Source organism: Hyperolius riggenbachi, chromosome 9, assembly GCF_040937935.1.
Source record: "Hyperolius riggenbachi isolate aHypRig1 chromosome 9, aHypRig1.pri, whole genome shotgun sequence".
NCBI lineage: Eukaryota > Metazoa > Chordata > Amphibia > Anura > Hyperoliidae > Hyperolius > Hyperolius riggenbachi.
Window position 1 is genome coordinate 254,840,525 of NC_090654.1, and position 18,180 is coordinate 254,858,704.

Here is an 18,180-nt window from a genome sequence, read left to right on the forward strand (position 1 = left end):
TTTCACACTGAAGGCATCCAAACTATGAATTAACACATGTGGAAGTATAGTACATAACCAAAAAGTGTGAAACAACTGAAAATATGTCATATTCTAGGTTCTTCAAAGTAGCCACCTTTTGCTTTGATTACTGCTTTACACACTCTTGATGAGCTTCAAGAGGTAGTCACCTGAAATGGTTTTCACTTCACAGGTGTGCCCTGTCAGGTTTAATAAGTGGGATTTCTTGCCTTATAAATGGGGTTGGGTCCATCAGTTGTGTTGTGGAGAAGTCAGGTGGATACAAAGCTGAGAGTCCAGAATAGACTGTTGGAATTTGTATTATGGCAAGAAAAAAGCAGCTAAGTAAAGAAAAACAAGTGGCCATCATTACTTTAAGAAATGAAAGTCAGTCAGTCTGAAAAATTGGGAATAGTGTGTGTGTGTCCCCTCTGCAGCAGTCCCTATTTCTACAATAGGGGTCAGGAACCCTTTTGGCTGAGAGCCATAAACGCCACATTTTAAAATGTAATGCTGTGAAAGCCATACAATAAGTTTCAAACTGGGACAGTGCGCATGCGCAACAGAGACTTAACGCCCCTGCTGCCATGGTTATGTGTATACAGTAGATCCTTCGAGTAGCGGAAGTGTCAGACATGTCTTCAGCAACATCAGTAATTTCCCTGAGAGCCAGACAGGAGAAATATGGTCAAACAGCTTGTACAATTAGCTAGCTGACTTGGGGGTTGATTCACTTTTTAGGATGAGATCCCTGCACTTTGGCCCAAAAGGCTGCCAATCAAAGTGCAGGGATCTCATCCTACAAAGTCACTGGACCTGACTGAATCCAGGGTGGGATAACTGGAGCAGCCGTTAGTTTTGGGGGGAGTGCGAGTAAGTTAGTAGTGCATGCTACAGCAGTAGCGTGCCTACGTGGAAAATTTTATTTGCACTGCCACACTAAGCTGTGCTGCTTGAGCAGTGCAGCTTAGTGAATCAACCCCCTACTGATTTGTCTGGGAGCCAGATGTAGCCATCAAAAGAGCCATCTGGCTCTCGAGCAGTAGGTTCCCTACCCCTCAGACATAAATAATTCTACTCCACACCCCCCCCACCCCCTCAAAAAAAAAAAAAACGCAAGCAAACACACACATATATATATATATATATATATATACTGTGGCACTACAAATCCCAGCACGGCTCTGGCCGGAGCGGGGGTTGCTGGGTCAGGCATATGACGTCACCTGAGGCTCGCTCCGCTCATGTCGGCACCGGCAGAAGGCGAGGAGGAGACAGCCGTCGTGGGGACGCAGGGAGGTCACACGCGTACAGCGCGCCGCCATCACCGATTTCCGGCTACTGCGGTACGTGCGATGCTTTACGGCAGCACGTCAGCTGCGCGATCGCCATGGTAACGAAGGAGACGGCTCCAGCTTCCGAGATAGCTGGGGCCCCGATGAGCCGCCACTGACCCGGGGCCCGCCGAGGGTGTGCCGGGGAGACAGAGGAGGGGCGGGGGACAAAAGAGAGGACTTGCCGGGCGTGAGGTGAGCATAGAGAGTTGTGTATGTATGACAGGCCTGCGCCATGCGGCCATACACGTGTCAGCTATCCGCTAGCCTGCTCCCCTCTCCCCCAAACACCTGTCTGCAGTGTGTGGCTGCTCCCCTTCCTCCTACACAGCCTGTCTGCAGGTGCAGTCTGTCCCCCATCTCCACCTGTCTGCAGGTGCATGGCCACCCCCATCTCCGCCTGTCTGCAGGTGCAGTCTGTCCCCCATCTCCGCCTGTCTGCAGGTACATGGCCACCGCCATCTCCGCCTGTCTGCAGGTGCATGGCCACCGCCATCTCCGCCTGTCTGCAGGTGCATGGCCACCGCCATCTCCGCCTGTCTGCAGGTGCATGGCCACCGCCTGTCTGCAGGTGCATGGCCACCGCCTGTCTGCAGGTGCATGGCCACCGCCTGTCTGCAGGTGCATGGCCACCGCCTGTCTGCAGGTGCATGGCCACCGCCTGTCTGCAGGTGCATGGCCACCGCCTGTCTGCAGGTGCATGGCCACCGCCTGTCTGCAGGTGCATGGCCACCGCCTGTGCGCAGGTGCATGGCCACCGCCATCTCCGCCTGTCTGCAGGTGCATGGCCACCGCCATCTCCGCCTGTCTGCAGGTGCATGGCCACCGCCTGTCTGCAGGTGCATGGCCACCGCCTGTCTGCAGGTGCATGGCCACCGCCTGTCTGCAGGTGCATGGCCACCGCCTGTCTGCAGGTGCATGGCCACCGCCTGTCTGCAGGTGCATGGCCACCGCCATCTCTGCCTGCCTGCAGGTGCATTGCTGCCCCCATCTCCACCTGGCTGCAGTTGCATGTATGGACATGACAGAAATTATCTATTGAGCCATCTAAATGGCTCAGAATCGAGCCGTGTATTTCCAGCATAAAGACATGCATATGAAGGTTTTAAAGCTCGGAGAATGACGGACAGGGTGTGGAATAGAGTTCCAAAGGAGGGGTGAAACAAGTGAGAAGTCCTGGATGTGAGACTGAGCAAAAGTGCCCTGAACTTTCTTCCATATATGAATATTCCTCTCTTATTATGTTATACATTTTAAGTTATGTCGCTTGCAGAGGACATGAGTGACTATAGATACTAGATTCACCTGGGAAAACCAACCATTGCTATAGCATGCATGGGGCTTAGTGGATACTTGTATTAGACACACCACAGTGCAGACATTTGTATTTTATTTTATTTTTTTATGCGACAATGTGGAAATTGCAAGATTGTCAGGTTCTGCATGCACTGAGCTAGGTTAAAGAACAAGCGACACCCATGCTAACCTAGAAATAAAAAAACACATATATAAGTATATAAATACTACTTCTACTTACATAACAGATGTATTGTGCTATCCACTTAATGATTCCTGTGAATTTTATAAAGGAAAAGCAGAAAATCCTATTCTAGGCAGTGGCCAACTTGCCAAGCTGATGCTGACATCATATCCTCTCTGACTCTTGTTTTCCCCCCTCCCTTCTCTTGCTCATTGTGCATTCATTAGCTGCCCTCCTCCCAGAGTCTTCAGACACTCCCACTGAGCTGTATACTAGGAACTGCACTGTCTTATACTCCAATCGCTGAGTCACCTCAGCCTTGCTTGTAAACACAAGTGAGCAGAGGTGTTTCTGATAAGCAGCTAGGCAGGGAAATAAATGGAAGAGGAGGAATATATTATAGATAAAAAGAACTCCCAGCATTCAACTGTTTGGCACTAGAGCCAGTGCTCCTAATGTATGTGATAACACCAAACCATAACGGCAGAAAAAGTTTTGCAAGTTTTGAATGCAGGATTAGCATCTTTATCACTTAACCTCCTTGCCGGTTATGCCGAGCTCAGCTCGGGGTAACCAGCGCAGGAGGATTTCTCAGGCCCCGCTTTGCCGATTTGCATAATTTTTTTTTTCATTGCACGCAGCTAGCACTAGCTGCGTGCATATTTCGATCGCCGCTGATTCGCCGCTACCCGACGCGCCCCCCCCCCCCCCCTTCCAGACCCCTTGCGCAGCCTGGCCAATCAGTGCCAGGCAGTGCTGAGGGGTGGATAGGGATTCCCTCTGACGTCCCGACGTTTGTGACATCATCCCGCCATGGCGACGGGGGAAGCCCAGCAGGAAATCCCGTTCTGAACCGACACAATTGCAACGGCAAGGGGGTTAATACACTCAGACCAGTTGCTGTTGAAATTTGATTTTTATGGTGACAATCCCGCTTTAACATGGCAGGGCCAATTTTACCTTTTATTTAAAGCGGTGTTGTTCAACTGGCGGCGGTCAGTGGGCCACATCCAACCCGTGAGAGGTCTTGTCGCGGCCTGTGTCACGCTCCCTTTTCTCTTTCTGCGTGGCCCACCTCTTTTTCTATACTCTGCTCTGCCCTCCCACAATCCCTTCCCCCCCCAAAGCCAGGACGTTGCTGCCCCGCCCCCTCCAGACCAAGACTCCCAGGAGCTTGGCCCTCCACGTTCACAAAGTTGGACAGGACTGCTCTACAGGATGCATAACAAAAAGTTTTTAAAGAGTAACTGTTGGGCATAAAATCAAAAATCAATTCTTTATTTTTATCTGGTAAATAAGTAATAAGGATGCTAACCAGGCAATCCAAAAGTTAAAATCACTATTACTTTCCTTGTTGATAAATGATCATTCCCCAGTTTACCTGACACTTATTTGGTACATACAAAATTTAGTACACAAAAAGGAAGTTGCAGGGCATGCTGGGTTGTCCTTTTTTGCTTTTGTACTTCCCCTCAGCCTTAAAGGAGAACTGTAGTAAAAGGTATATGGAGGCTACCATATTGATTTCCTTTTAAGCAATACCAGTTACCTGGCTATCCTGCAGATCCTCTGCCTCCAATACTTTTAACCCTAGACCCTGAACAAGCATGCAGCAGATCTGGTGTTTGACATTTTTGTAAGATCTGACAAGATTAGGTGCATGCTTGTTTCTGGTGTGATTCACACTACTGCAGCCAAATAGATCAGCAGGGCTGCCAGGCAACTGGTATAGCTTAAAAGGAGATCAATATGGCAGCCTCCATATACCTCTCACTACAGTTCTCCTTTAACTAATGCAGCCTGATTGGCTGAAGTCTCTTTCCCTCCTGGTTTTCCCTCCTACACCTTTGTTCCTCTCTGATTGGCCAATATTTCTCATGCTGACACAATGCACTTTCTATAGTGAAGGGCAGGCAAATCAGGCAGAGGAGACTAAAGGGGCCTATACACTTACCGATTTTCCCGCCGATATACAGCCGATTCGATCACTGTGATCGAATCGGCTGTGAAATCGTCACGCACACGATGACCGAACGATCGATTTCCGTCCGAAATCGATCGTTCCCGACGATTCCTGTCATTCCGTCCATGTGAAAGATTTCCCTTGATCGCCGGCGGGTCAAGAGTGCGTCGATAGCGGTGTTCGAATGCCCGACAACCAACGCTAGCGGCAATATATTACCTGCTCCTGCCGGCGCGAGTCCCCGCTCTCTCCGCGGTCTCTTCTCCGCGATGGGTTTTGGACCGGCTGGCTACTTCCTGTCCCGCCAGGAAGTTTAAACAGTAGAGCGCCCTCTACTGTTTAAACTTCCCCGGACGGGAAGTGAAGCCTGCCGGGTCCGTAACCCAGAACCCACCAGTGCGGAAAAGAGACCGCGGAGAGAGAGGGAACTTGCACCGGCAGGAGCAGGTAATGTATGCGGGGGCAGCGGCAGCTTCACAGATGGTGAATCGATTTCATGCTGAAATCGATTCACAATCTGTTTGCAGTAAAGGAAGCCATACGATGCCTCTCTGATCAGATAGGGATCTATCTGTTGGTCGATCTGATGGCAAATCGACCAGTGTAGGGCCACCTTAAAGGTGTGTACACACGCACTACATCTGGCAACGACTGGTCCGTCAGATCCTTCGTTGCCGGATGTAGTGCGTATATATACACCTTAAGGGAGCAAATTACATCAGAATTGGCTTAAAAATAGCCACACTTAAGATAGGAAATGCTAAGAAGAATTTTCTTTCTTTTTTTTTTTTTTCTTTAATGTAGAAAAATCACTAAAATCAAAACGTGGACAGTTATGTAAGTAGAGCAAGTATTTTTCTACTTATATATGTGGTTTTTTTTTTCTGAGATAGTATCAGGGCTGTGGAGTCGGTACAAAAATCTTTCGACTCTGACTCCTCAGTTTATGAAATCACAACTCCGACTCCAACTCTGACTCCTGGTACCCAAAATGGCTCCGACTCCTCAGTTTATGAAATCAACTCCGACTCCGGGTGCCCAAAATTGCCCCGACTTTCCAACTCCGACTCCACAGCCCTGGATAGTATGGCTGACAGCTCCTCTTTAAAGTAAAATTTTGGATGTTAGCAAAATAACTGTAGGGAACATGAACCACATATATTCCCTTCCTCAGCTGCAGTCTTTAGCCCTGTACACACGCTAGATGAAACTCGGCCAAGGCGCTCTGCCGAGAATGCAGCAGCCCCCAATCTCTCTGGGTCACTTGGCCAGCGATCGGCTTAGCTGATCGCTTCGACTGACTGACAAGACCATTGTTCTCTCCATTTACTCTGCCTGCCACACGTGACCTCACACCTGCGCCACCTGGGAACTGAACATGTCATTAGCTTGCAGGCTATGGACGCAATTGTACAGCCTTGACCCTGGCTGACGGTGAACATGGCTCAAAGGTGTGTACCAGGCTTAAGAGGCTGCCGGTGCATAAGCCATAGACAAATAGTTGTATCAAAATAATCAGGTTAGCTGTTATTGGCTATTCAGGAGATAGTAGGAGATTTTTAGAAGCCACGTGTATTGAATACAGAGAAGAACCTGAAAAGCTGTAGCTTTTGCCTGCCTTGCTCCTGGCGTCTGTCCAGCCTGGTGCAAATGCTGTAGTCAGGGTCGTGCAGAGGGTACTTAAGTGGGGGGTGCTCAAATTTAAAAAAGGAGCCTCGCCCCCCCCCCCCCCCCAGAAATAAAAGATGCTCAGCAGTAGCTAAAATAGTGGCGAACCTTCCCCCAACCCCCTTGCCATGCAATGACCCCCCCAGCTCTCCAACTGTCCTAAGCCATTCCCCTGAGCCCCATACACTCAGTCACAGGAGTCCTGGCTGCATTCAATGGTATGGAGTCGGTCGCACTTGTCACCGGTGGCCGCGCGGTCCCCCCTCCTCGTTTCTGGCTAGGGGGTACTGGTTGTCATGTGGTTGCTGAATGCAGATGCGGGCTGCCATGTGGGTTCTGGGTGCGGGTACAGGGTGTCAAATGGGTTCTGGCTATGGGTGGGTATCGGGTGTCATGCGGGTATTGATTGCAGGTATTTAATGCCATGTGAGATCTGGGGGCATGTACTGGATGTCGTGTGGGTGCTGGGTGCAGGTACTGGGTGTGACATGGGTGTGAATACTTGGCGCCATGCCTGTACTGGGTGCTGGCTATGGGTGGGCAATGGGTGTCACGTGGGTTTTAAATGCAGGTACTTTGGGTGCGGATACTGGTTACGTGGGTGCTTGGTGCAGGTAGTGGGGAACATGTGGAGGCTGTGTGCAGGTGTGAGTACTGGGTGCAATGTCAGGCCTGGGTGCAAGTACTTGGTGTCATGTGAGTGTGAGTTCTGGGTGCCAGCTATGGGGGGAAGGGGTGTGGGTGAATGTTGAGAGAAGTAGAGGACAGTGTGGGTGCTGCAGGAAAGAGAAATGATTGGGGGTGCTGGGGGAGAGAGAGGTCAGTTTAGATGCCAGGGAGGTCACTATGGGTGCTGCTGGGGGCAGGAAGGGTGCCGCTGGGGGAGTAAAGAGCTCCCCCACCCCCCTGCACGTGCCTGGCTGTAGTAGTGCTGTTTGAAATTCTCCGGGTACCCAAAATGGCTCAGACTCCTCGACTCCGACTCCTTAGTCTAATACTTACCAGAGCTGTGGATTTTGTACAAAAATCCTCCGACTCCTCAGTTTATGAAATCACTGGGTCCAACTCCGGGTACCCAAAATTGATCCGACTCCTCGTCTCAAACTCCTACTCAACATCCCTGGATTTTTTTTCAGCTGATTTACTGTCCGGTTGATTTTTCCGTTTTTTTTTTTTTTTTTTTTTTTTCCCCTATGAATTTCCATTAGCTTCTATGAGAGATTGATCAGAAAAATAATCGAAAATAAAATCGGAAATGATGGAAATTATGTATCGAACCAACTATCTGCCAAACTATCTTATGGTGTGTACCTAACATTACAGCTGATACAAATAAGAAGCTTCTTTTTTTTGCTTCTTTACTTTCCAATCAGACTTAACTAATGCAGCCTGATTGGCTGAAGCCCCTTTCCCTCCTGTTTTCCCCTCCCACACCTCTGTTCCTCTCTGATTGTCCAATATAATCTCTTCTGCTGAGACAATGCACTTTCTAATGCAGAGCTGGGTGGGAGTGCCTGAAGACTATGAGGAGGGCGGGCAATGCATACACAATCAGGCAGAGGAGAGTAAGGGAGGAAATTACATCAGGATTGGCTTCAAGATAGACATAGTTAAAATGGAGAATCCTAAGAAGGATTTTCTCTTTTTCTTTACACTAAAATCAAAAAGTGGACAGTGTAATACATATGTTATGTATGTAGAGCAAATATTTATCTACTTATGTGTATTTTTTTCTGAGATAGTATGGCTGATAGCTCCTCTTTAAAAAAAGGGAGGAAATGGTGGACTTACCTCCCCATAAGCTGACACCACAGTTTGTATTCACTGAAAAAGATTATTTATTCAAAAAACACTCCACAGATTTATGCAACTCGTTTCGTGGGTGTAATTTTGCTTCCTCAGGCAATAATTGGAGCTTTCTGTGGTCTGTATAAACCAAAGCGCCTTCCTGTCATGTGCTGCTTACACCCCACTAAACCTCTGGCTTTAATTTAGGTAAAGCAGCAAATTCTCGGTGAACTTCTGCAAAGCACTGAATCTTTGTAGGACTGTATTGGGCAACTTTTAAAGCGGATCCGAGATGAAAAACTAACTATAACAAGTAACTTGTCTATATATCTTATCTAAATTGTAGATAGTTTACACAGCATATCTATCTGTAAACAGCTTCAAAAGTTTATGATTATTTATTCCTGTGATACAATGAGGGCAGCCATGTTCTGTTTGTCACATTGTCACAGGCTGAGAGCTGGAGATGCTATCAGCTTGCCTGTATGTAAATTCAGTCCCCTCTGCCTCTGAAATCAATGGCTAGTAACCTCCTCCTGCCTCCTCCTCCTGCTCCCATAAGCCCTTACTACAGTGACAAGGCACAAAAGGAGCTGTGGGCGAGGCTTGTTTAGTTTATAAAGAATTAGAGTATTAAAACAAAACAAAAAAAGTATTTGGCTTGAGGAATGCCCTGTAAACTATATGAAAGGAACACAGTTATGCAATGAGTAAAAGTTTCTCAGTTCTACTTTAAATGTTCTAAACCGCAGTGAAGCTCTGTTGTTTTTTTAGACACCCCCCCCCCCCACACACACACACTGCAAATTACAATCTCGCTGCAATTATGATTATGATTTGCAGCTTTTTATATTTCAATTCCTTGTGCATCTTATTGCCATTTTTAGGGTCATCGATTTGTACAGTCATGGCTCATTTTGAGAATGGTACAATTGCTGGTTGTTTACAAAGTTTGCTGTTTCAGTGTTTTTAGAACTTTGTGTCAGTTGTGTCTGTGGTGTATTGAAGTATAATAACAAGCATTTCAAAGGCTTTTATTGACAATTACAATTGACAAGTTTATGCAAAGAGTCAATATTTGCAGTGTTGGCTGTTCTATTTCAAGACCTGTGCAATTCCCCAATCATGCTGTCAATCAACTTCTGGACCAAATCCTGACTGACTGGCCACTCATTCTTTCATAATCCGTGTTTGGAAATAGTCAGAATTTGTGGGTTTTCGTTTGTCTAGCCGCACTAACCACAATGGGTTAACCACAATTTCTCCATTAGATAAGGGTCTGAAAAGTTTCTTAGCCATGGACCCAATATTTCAATGTTTTGTTCCCCTAGCCACTTGGTTATCACTTTGGCCTTATGGCACAATCCCCATCATGCTGGAAAAGGTGGTGTTCAGTGATGTGCTCATGAGTAATTACAGGTGTCTAAGCACTCGAATTTGTGATTTAAATGAGCCTTAATTACCTCAGGTGAGCGGCGGGGAAATAAGGGGTTAGTTACCCATAAGTCCTTGGTATGTCGTGCGCTCCACCTTGCTTGCACGTGTCCTATTGGACACGTTGCAAACCTCACTACGCGAACTTCCTCCTTCAAGCCGGGAAGGAGGAAGTGCGCGGTGGTGAGGCTTGCAACGCGTCCAATAGGACGTGTGCAAGCTATTTGGAGCGCACGACATACCAAGGGCTTATGGGTAAATAACCCCTTATTTCCCCACCGCTCACCTTAGGTAATTAAGGCTCATTTAAAGCACAAATCTGAGTGCTTACACTCATAATTACTCATGAGCACATGCCTGGTGATGTTCTTTCAACCATTCAAGAACAGTTTGGTGAAGAAGTTGCTGTCATAGGCTGTTTGGTACCATTCTTTACTCATGGCTGTGCTTTGGGCAAAATTGTGAGTGAGCCCACTCTATTGCATGAGAAGCAGCATGAGTGGTCTTAGGATGCTTTGCTGTTGGCATGAGAATGGACAGATGGTAGTGCTCACCTTTTCTTCTGCTGACAATCATTTTGCCATATGCCCCAAACATTTGTAAAGTGACTTGAACAAAGAAAATTACCACAGTCCTCAGCAGTTCAATCCCTGTACTCTTTGCAAAGTATCAGCCTGTCCCTGATGTTTTTCTTGGAGAGAAATGGCTTCTTCTGACACTTGCTATACATTCGGAAGTCCTGTATTGGATGCAGTACTCACCTAAATTGCCGCCGTAGTTCAGTCCTGCGATGACGCCAATATGCCCTTGTGCGCACGTGCAGAGCGCTCCGGGCCATGGGAGCCTGCATGCAACCAAGACTGAGCCGTGGTGGTGATTTAGGTGAGAAAGGGGGAGCAGTGGGCATGAGGACTGCATCTCCACTACATGCTTGAACCCCCCCATTTTTAATAACCGTTTCAGCTCTTTTATCCTTTATAGGTTTGCTTTAACATTGCTTTTACATCAACTCCAAATTCTCAGCATTTCCTTGACAATACCTAGTTTTGGGCTAGCATAACCTTATTCTGGTACAGACCACTTGTAGAACTTGATTTTGTACCAAGTTGACAGGAAATTCAACTTGACAGATCCGATTCCAAAAATAATAATAGCACTCCACCCTGACTGAGAGCTTACCAAATAGTGACAGAACTAGCTGAGCCTCTTTCAGGTAGAATCTCGATATAGATGCATTTTACATTCCTGGTGGGTCTCCCGGCTTTCCCCAAGCTACAGACAACTCGTGCAGGCAGCGATCCCCTGAAGGGAACAGGAAGCTTATATAGAAGGTCCTGTGTGCTTCTACTAACCGCTCCCACTGCAGCTGTGAGAGGAACCCAGGCTACCTGCCACACTGGCTACCCAATACCAAGGCCCTTTTTACAGGTAGGCAGGTAGTGACATCTCGATAGAAGGCTGACTATGCAGGCTACGCATTTGTTTTTGCTATGTATGAACGTGACTGGATACATTCCATTGCTAGTGCTGTCATGCTGAGGCTGTGTACAGATGATCAACAATACTAATCCTTATTAGAGAACAGCAGATTACACTTACTCCAGCAGAGTGCTTTCAGTATCTCGCATAATTAGTGGCAGATGTGTGAGTTTTCATCAGGCTGACCTGCATACACACATAAACCAGCTACGTATTCACTAAAAGTGTGCTAAAACCTGTCTGTGCTAGTCCCATGCCCATGGCTCGGGTTACAGTAGAGCCTAAAACTGTTCCAATTGATAAAACGGACAGGTCTATGGCTCCTATGTTCAACCTAGCATCCGTTCATGTACGACATGTCCGTTCTGTCCGTTGTCTTGTCCTTTTCAGTAGCGGAACGCAAAGTTCCAACCTGCACATTTCCTCCAGACACTGGACAGATGCTGGACTGGTCATAATACAGTAGAATCCCTTTATAGTAAACTTTGAGGGACAAGTCCAAGTATTTACTTTATCATAAGTTTACTATAGCAGTATAGGTCATAGAGTGTATATTTATACAGACGCAGTTGCTGAAACCTGGGGAAAGAGTTTACTATATCAGTTTATTATAACAAGATTCTACTGTACAGTAAAGTCCCGCTTATTCAGAACTCAATCATCTGGAAGTCTCAACTAACTGGAGGTCAGCGCTATGGGGACATTATTTTTTAGTATTTATATCAGGGCTGTGGAGTCGGCACAAAAATCATCCGACTCCAACTCCTCAGTTTATGAAACCTCTGACTCCAACTCCGACTCCAGGTACCCTAAATGGCTCTGACTCCAACTCCTTAGTCCAGTGATAGCGAACCTTTCAAAGGCCGAGTGCCCAAACTGCGACCCAAAATCGACATATTTATCACTGAGTGCCAATGGGGGGGGGGGGGGGGGGGGGTTTCCGAAAAAATAGGCGTGACCATGACATTGTATGGGCGGAGCTAGCGTAATGATGTAACAGCGAGGCATAAGAAAGCAGTGTTTCTGCCATGATGTGGTGAAACGAGGATTTACATCATGTGCAGAAACTGTGATGCTATTTATTAGTATACCCGCCGTAACCCCAAAGCAGCAAATATAGCCAACTATGACTATTAAATAATAAATGTAGCAACAGTTACCCCAGACACCAGAAATAAACGCAATGTGGGCAACATTTCAGCAGAAAATAACGCAATGTTAGCAACATTTCAGCAGAAAATAACGCAATGTTGGCAACATTTCAGCAGAAAATAACGCAATGTTGGCAACATTTCAGCAGAAAATAACGCAATGTTGGCAACATTTCAGCAGAAAATAGCGCAATGTGGGCAACATTTCAGCAGAAAATAAATGCAGTGGGCAGCATTTCACCAGAAAATAACGCAATGTGGGCAACATTTCAGCAGAAAATAACGCAATGTGGGCAACATTTCAGCAGAAAATAACGCAGTGGGCAACATTTCAGCAGCAAGTAACGCAGTGAGCAACATTTCACCAGAAAATAGATGCAGTGGGCAACATTTCAGCAGAAAATAACACAATGTGGGCAACCTTTCAGCAGCAAGTAATGCAGTGGGCAACATTTCACCAGAAAATGAATGCAGTGGGCAACATTTCAGCAGAAAATAAAACAATGTGGGCAACATTTCAGCAGCAAGTAACGCAGTGGGCAACATTTCACCAGAAAAAAACACGATGTGGGCAACATTTCAACTGCAAAAAAGGGAATTTACTCACCTGACAGAAGTCTCCTCTCTCGGCCGGCCTCTGGCGCGCAGCTCCCCGGACGATCCTCCTGCAATCTCCCATGCTGGAATGGAATAGCAGGGCTACGGGAAGATAGCGCCCGAAACCTTGTACTGGAGACACAAATAGTCTCCAGTACAGGGCTTCGGACGTCATCTTCCCGTAGCCCTGCTCTGCCTGCAGAAGACTATGCAGGCTGGAGCGGGGCTGCGGGCTATGAAGTGGCGCGGCGTGGCGTCTAGTAGACGCCGTGGCCAGTTTATGCAATAGACAGGACATAGCGCAGCAGCGCTAGCAGATTCGGCTACACGTGCCGGTTGTGGCACGTGTGCCATAGGTTTGCCATCGCTGCCTTAGTCTAATACTTACCAGGGCTGTGGATTTGTTACAAAAATCATCTGACTCTGACTCCTCAGCTTATAAAACCACCAACTCCGACTCCAGGTACCAAAAATGTATCCGACTCCACAGCCCTGATTTATATAGCACTGACATATTCCGCAGTGCAGTACAGAGTATAGTCTTGACACTAACTGTCCCTCAGAGCGGCTCACAATCTAATCCCTACCATAGTCCTATGTCTTTTGTATTGTGTATGTATGTATTGTAGTCTAGGGCCAATTTAAGGGGAAGCCAATCAACTGGTTTGTATGTTTTTGGGATGTGGGAGGAAACTGGAGTGCCCGGAGGAAACCCACACAGGCACAGGGAGAACATGCAAACTCAGTGCAAATAGTACCCTGGCTGGGATTCAACCAGCGACCCAGCTCTGCAAGGCGAGAGTGCGAACTACTACTGCCCACCATGCTGCCCACAGTAGGGTAGACTCTATCACTATGCAGAGCAATGCACAGTGGAACCACTTACAAAGGCCAGCCCTCTTCTACAGCTGCCTACTGCTCTGCCTCGTCCGGCTTCTGATGTGTCACCTGACATCAGGAGCCATACAGAGCGAATGCAGCAAGCAGTTGTAGAAGTAAAGAGGACCCGCTCCCAGAGCTTTTTGTAAGCACCGCTGCGCGCTTTGTGGAGGGAGGTCAGTGTTAAATTTAGGCATCTTAAATTACATACACAGTGATGTGAAAAACTATTTGCCCCCTTCTGGATTTCTTATTCTTTTGCATGTTTGTGACACTTAAATGTTTCTGCTCATCAAAAACCGTTAACTATTAGTCAAAGATAACATAATTGAACACAAAATGCAGTTTTAAATGATGGTTTTTATTATTTAGTGAGAAAAAAACCTCAAAACCTACATGGCCCTGTGTGAAAAAGAAATTGCCCCCTGAACGTAATAACTGGTTGGGCCACCCTTAGCAGCAATAACTGCAATCAAACGTTTGCGATAACTTGCAACAAGTCTTTTACAGCGCTCTGGAGGAATTTTGGCCCACTCATCTTTGCAGAATTGTTGTAATTCAGCTTTATTTGAGGGTTTTCTAGCATGAACCGCCTTTTTAAGGTCATGCCACAACATCTCAATAGGATTCAGGTCAGGACTTTGACTAGGCCACTCCAAAGTCTTCATTTTGTTTTTCTTCAGCCATTCAGAGGTGGATTTGCTGATGTGTTTTGCGTCATTGTCCTGCTGCAGCACCCAAGATCGCTTCAGCTTGAGTAGACAAACAGATGGCCGGACATTCTCCTTCAGGATTTTTTGGTAGACAGTAGAATTCATGGTTCCATCTATCACAGCAAGCCTTCCAGGACCTGAAGCAGCAAAACAACCCCAGACCATCACAGCACCACCACCATATTCTACTGTTGGTATGATGTTCTTTTGCTGAAATGCTGTGTTACTTCTACGCCAGATGTAACGGGACATGCACCTTCCAAAAAGTTCAACTTTTGTCTCGTCGGTCCACAAGGTATTTTCCCAAAAGTCTTGGCAATCATTGAGATGTTTTTTAGCAAAATTGAGACAAGCCTTAACGTTCTTTTTGCTTAAAAGTGGTTTGTCCTTGGATATCTGCCATGCAGGCCGTTTTTGCCCAGTCTCTTTCTTATGGTGGAGTCGTGAACACTGACCTTAATTGAGGCAAGTGAGGCCTGCAGTTCTTTTAGATGTTGTCCTGGGGTCTTTTGTGGCCTCTCGGATGAGTTTTCTCTGCGCTCTTGGGGTAATTTTGGTCGGCCGGCCACTCCTGGGAAGGTTCATCACTGTTCCATGTTTTTGCCATTTGTGGATAATGGCTCTCACTGTGGTTCGCTGGAGTCCCAAAGCTTTAGAAATGGCTTTATAACCTTTACCAGACTGATAGATCTCAATTACTTTTGTTCTCATTTGTTCCTAAATTTCTTTGGATCTTGGCATGATGTCTAGCTTTTGAGGTGCTTTTGGTCTACTTCTCTGTGTCAGATAGCTCCTATTTAAGTGGTTTCTTGATTGAAACAGGTGTGGCAGTAATCAGGCCTGGGAGTGACTACAGAAATTGAACTCAGGTGTGATAAACCACAGTTATTTTTTAACAAGGGGGGCAATCACTTTTTCACACAGGGCCATGTAGATTTGGAGTTTTTTTTTCTCACTAAATAATAAAAACCATCATTTAAAACTGCATTTTGTGTTCAATTATGTTATCTTTGACTAATAGTTAACTGTTTTTGATGAGCAGAAACATTTAAGTGTGACAAACATGCAAAAGAATAAGAAATCAGGAAGGGGGCAAATAGTTTTTCACACCACTGTATATCCGGCATCAGACAATGTGCCGAATAACTGGGACTTTACTATAGCAGTGTCTGTTGCAATGGACATGTCAGAACCTTGTTCCATGTGTGTTCTGTTCCGCATATGTGGTGACACTGTCCACGGCACAGAACGCCAGTAGTTTTGACCAAGCCTAACCGCTCTGCCTACAGAAGAGGCTGGTGTAACATAGTTCTGTTAGTACATGCATTGTACAATTGCTATTTTTGTTGCTCAAAGTGTTTTTTTGTTTTGGCAGACATCTTTGTAATGATCATTCTAAAGATATGCTCCCAGCTTGCCCGTCTGTTCTGGTGAGAAGGAAGGCAATCAGGAGATATGCTTCTGTGAGCTGTAAAAACTTGTCGAATAGGTTTCTTGTGGCTGCGCTCCTGCCTTGTACAAGCTCATCCAAACTTGGCATGTGTGAGTGAGGTCTGCACATGCCCAGTAGAATTAAGCCGCTTGTGCATGGCTATTTTCCTCTATGCTTGAGTGGCTTCGTTCAACTGGGCATGTGTGACTAAACTAGGCATGTGTGGACCTTAGTCACACATGCCCAGCCTGGATCTGCTTGTACACAGCCCAGAGGTTGGTCACAAGTAAAAGGGCAGAGTTCTCACCAGGCTTTTTTAGCCTGGTGCTCCACCTGGCTAGTTTTGGTGAACACCCGGCTGTCATCGGCTCACCTCCGCCTATGCTGTAAGCATAGTTGCTCACAGAAGCACCGGCCCTGCATTCTCTTATCTCGCCCCACCCGGCAACTATTTCATGCCACTTAGCTGGAATTTTTTTTTTGAGGAGAATACTGAAAGGGTACCCTGTGCAGGAACAGTGTGCAGGAACAGTGGACACAGCATTTGGGAAGCCTCTGGACCAGCCAGAGTCTTCACACCACTGAGGGAAGTGTCCAAATTCCTCCCCATTCCAGGCTTGCTTTAACCTCTCCATAGTACAGTACATGCTGCCCAGCTGCTCATGTGTGAACTCTCACTGTCTGTTTTGGCTAATATCCTTTCTGCAATCATTGGCCAGCACAGATCTAATGTCTGCCTGGAGCTTTATTTGCTAAATATGCTACTTTCGCCATGAATAGTGCCTTCAGCTGTTCAATTTATCATAATTGCTGCTTGATGCTGCAACTAGTAATCTCCATCTAGCTCTGGGATTTCACCGACAAACGCTGGCATAACACAACACGCATAACAAATGGTTTGTTTTTACTGTAGTCAGTTTTTCAAAAATATTTATCACCCTTCAGTCACTGGAATTTACTAAATTTCATGTATTATTATGTAGTATGTATATAGTGCCGACATCTTCCGCAGCGCTGTACAAAGTATATTGTCTTATCACTTAACTATGTCAGAGGGGCTCACAATCTAATCCCTACCATAGTCCTATGCAGGGCTGTGGAGTCGGTACAAAAATCTTCCGACTCCTCAGTTTATGAAACCTCCGACTCCAGGTACCCAAAATTACTCCGACTCCTCGACTACGACTCCTTAGTGTAATTTTTACAAAAGCTATGAATTTGGTTTAACCCTCCTGGTGGTCGATTGTTCTGCGGCTGTGCGGCCGCGGGAGGTTTTTTAAGCCTAATTTTTTTTTTAATCATGTAGCTAGCCCAGCGCTAGCTACATGATTCCCCCCTCCCTGCGGCTTCCCTCCCACCCCTCCGATCGCCGCCGGCGGTCAAGCCCATCCGGAAATCCCGTTCTAAACGGGATTTCCTTCAGGGTTTCCCCAGTCGCCATGGTGACGAACGGAGTGACGTCATCGACGTCGTGACGTCACAGGGAGTCCCGATCCACCCCATAGCGCAGCCTGGCGGCCATTGGCCAGGCTGCGCAAGGGGTATGCGGGGGGCCTGTATCGTGGCGGGTAGCGGCGCATTGGCGGCGAGTGGCGGCGATCGACCCGAACACGCAGCAAGCAAAGTGCTTGCTGCGTGTTCTAAAAAAAAATTATGAAAATCGGCCCAGCGGGGCCTGAGAAATCCTCCGCGGCGGCTTAGCTCGGGGTTACCACCAAGGAGGTTAAAAATCATCCGACTCTTCACTTTATTGAACCCCTCGACTCTGAATCCAGGTACCCAAAATTGCTCCAACTCTGACTCCACCGCCCTGGTTATATGTCTATGTAAGTATCGTGTAGTGAGTGTATCGTAGTCTAAGGCCAATTTATGTTTTGGGGATGTAGGAGGAAATTCTGAGTGCCCGGGGGAAACCCGCACAGACATGGGGAGAACATACAAACTCCATGTAGGTAGTGCCCTGTCAGAGATTCAAACCAGGGACCCAGCGCTGCAAGGCGAGAGTGCTATCCTCTATGCCAGCGTGCTGCCCTATTGAAGTTTATAATTAATGGCGGTGGTAATTTGGATGACTGGGCTCCTTTAAGGCAGACACATTGCAGAAATGCTGAGTCTGCTCTCCTGCCTGGTCCCCGAATTGTCCTTGAGCTGTATTTTCTCCAGGTGCTGACTTGTAGCTATATAAGCACTGCGGAGCAGCAGCACTCTCTCCTGTCCCGGCTTGTCCCTGTCCCCTGAAGTTTATTCCATCATAGCTGTGGC

At 46.9% G+C, this 18,180-nt stretch overlaps 2 protein-coding genes across 3 annotated transcripts in view; one reads left to right on the forward strand and one right to left on the reverse strand.

Annotated features, from left to right (window-relative positions):
• Nucleotides 1-1,363, reverse strand: part of COA8 (cytochrome c oxidase assembly factor 8) — a 23,066-nt gene extending 21,703 nt beyond the window's left edge. Inside the window, exon 1 of one of the 2 annotated variants that reach the window (XM_068254343.1) lies at nucleotides 1,227-1,363. In XM_068254343.1, the coding sequence (XP_068110444.1) occupies nucleotides 1,227-1,325 (99 nt within the window). In that variant the 5' untranslated portion in view covers nucleotides 1,326-1,363. The remainder of the gene's footprint in view (nucleotides 1-1,226) is intronic. The other variant, XM_068254344.1, reaches the window with a different exon arrangement.
• The window catches only part of BAG5 (BAG cochaperone 5), a 26,705-nt gene continuing 9,884 nt past the window's right edge, over nucleotides 1,360-18,180 (forward strand). Inside the window, exon 1 of the mRNA XM_068254342.1 lies at nucleotides 1,360-1,529. The gene's annotated coding sequence lies outside the window, so the exon portion shown is untranslated. The remainder of the gene's footprint in view (nucleotides 1,530-18,180) is intronic.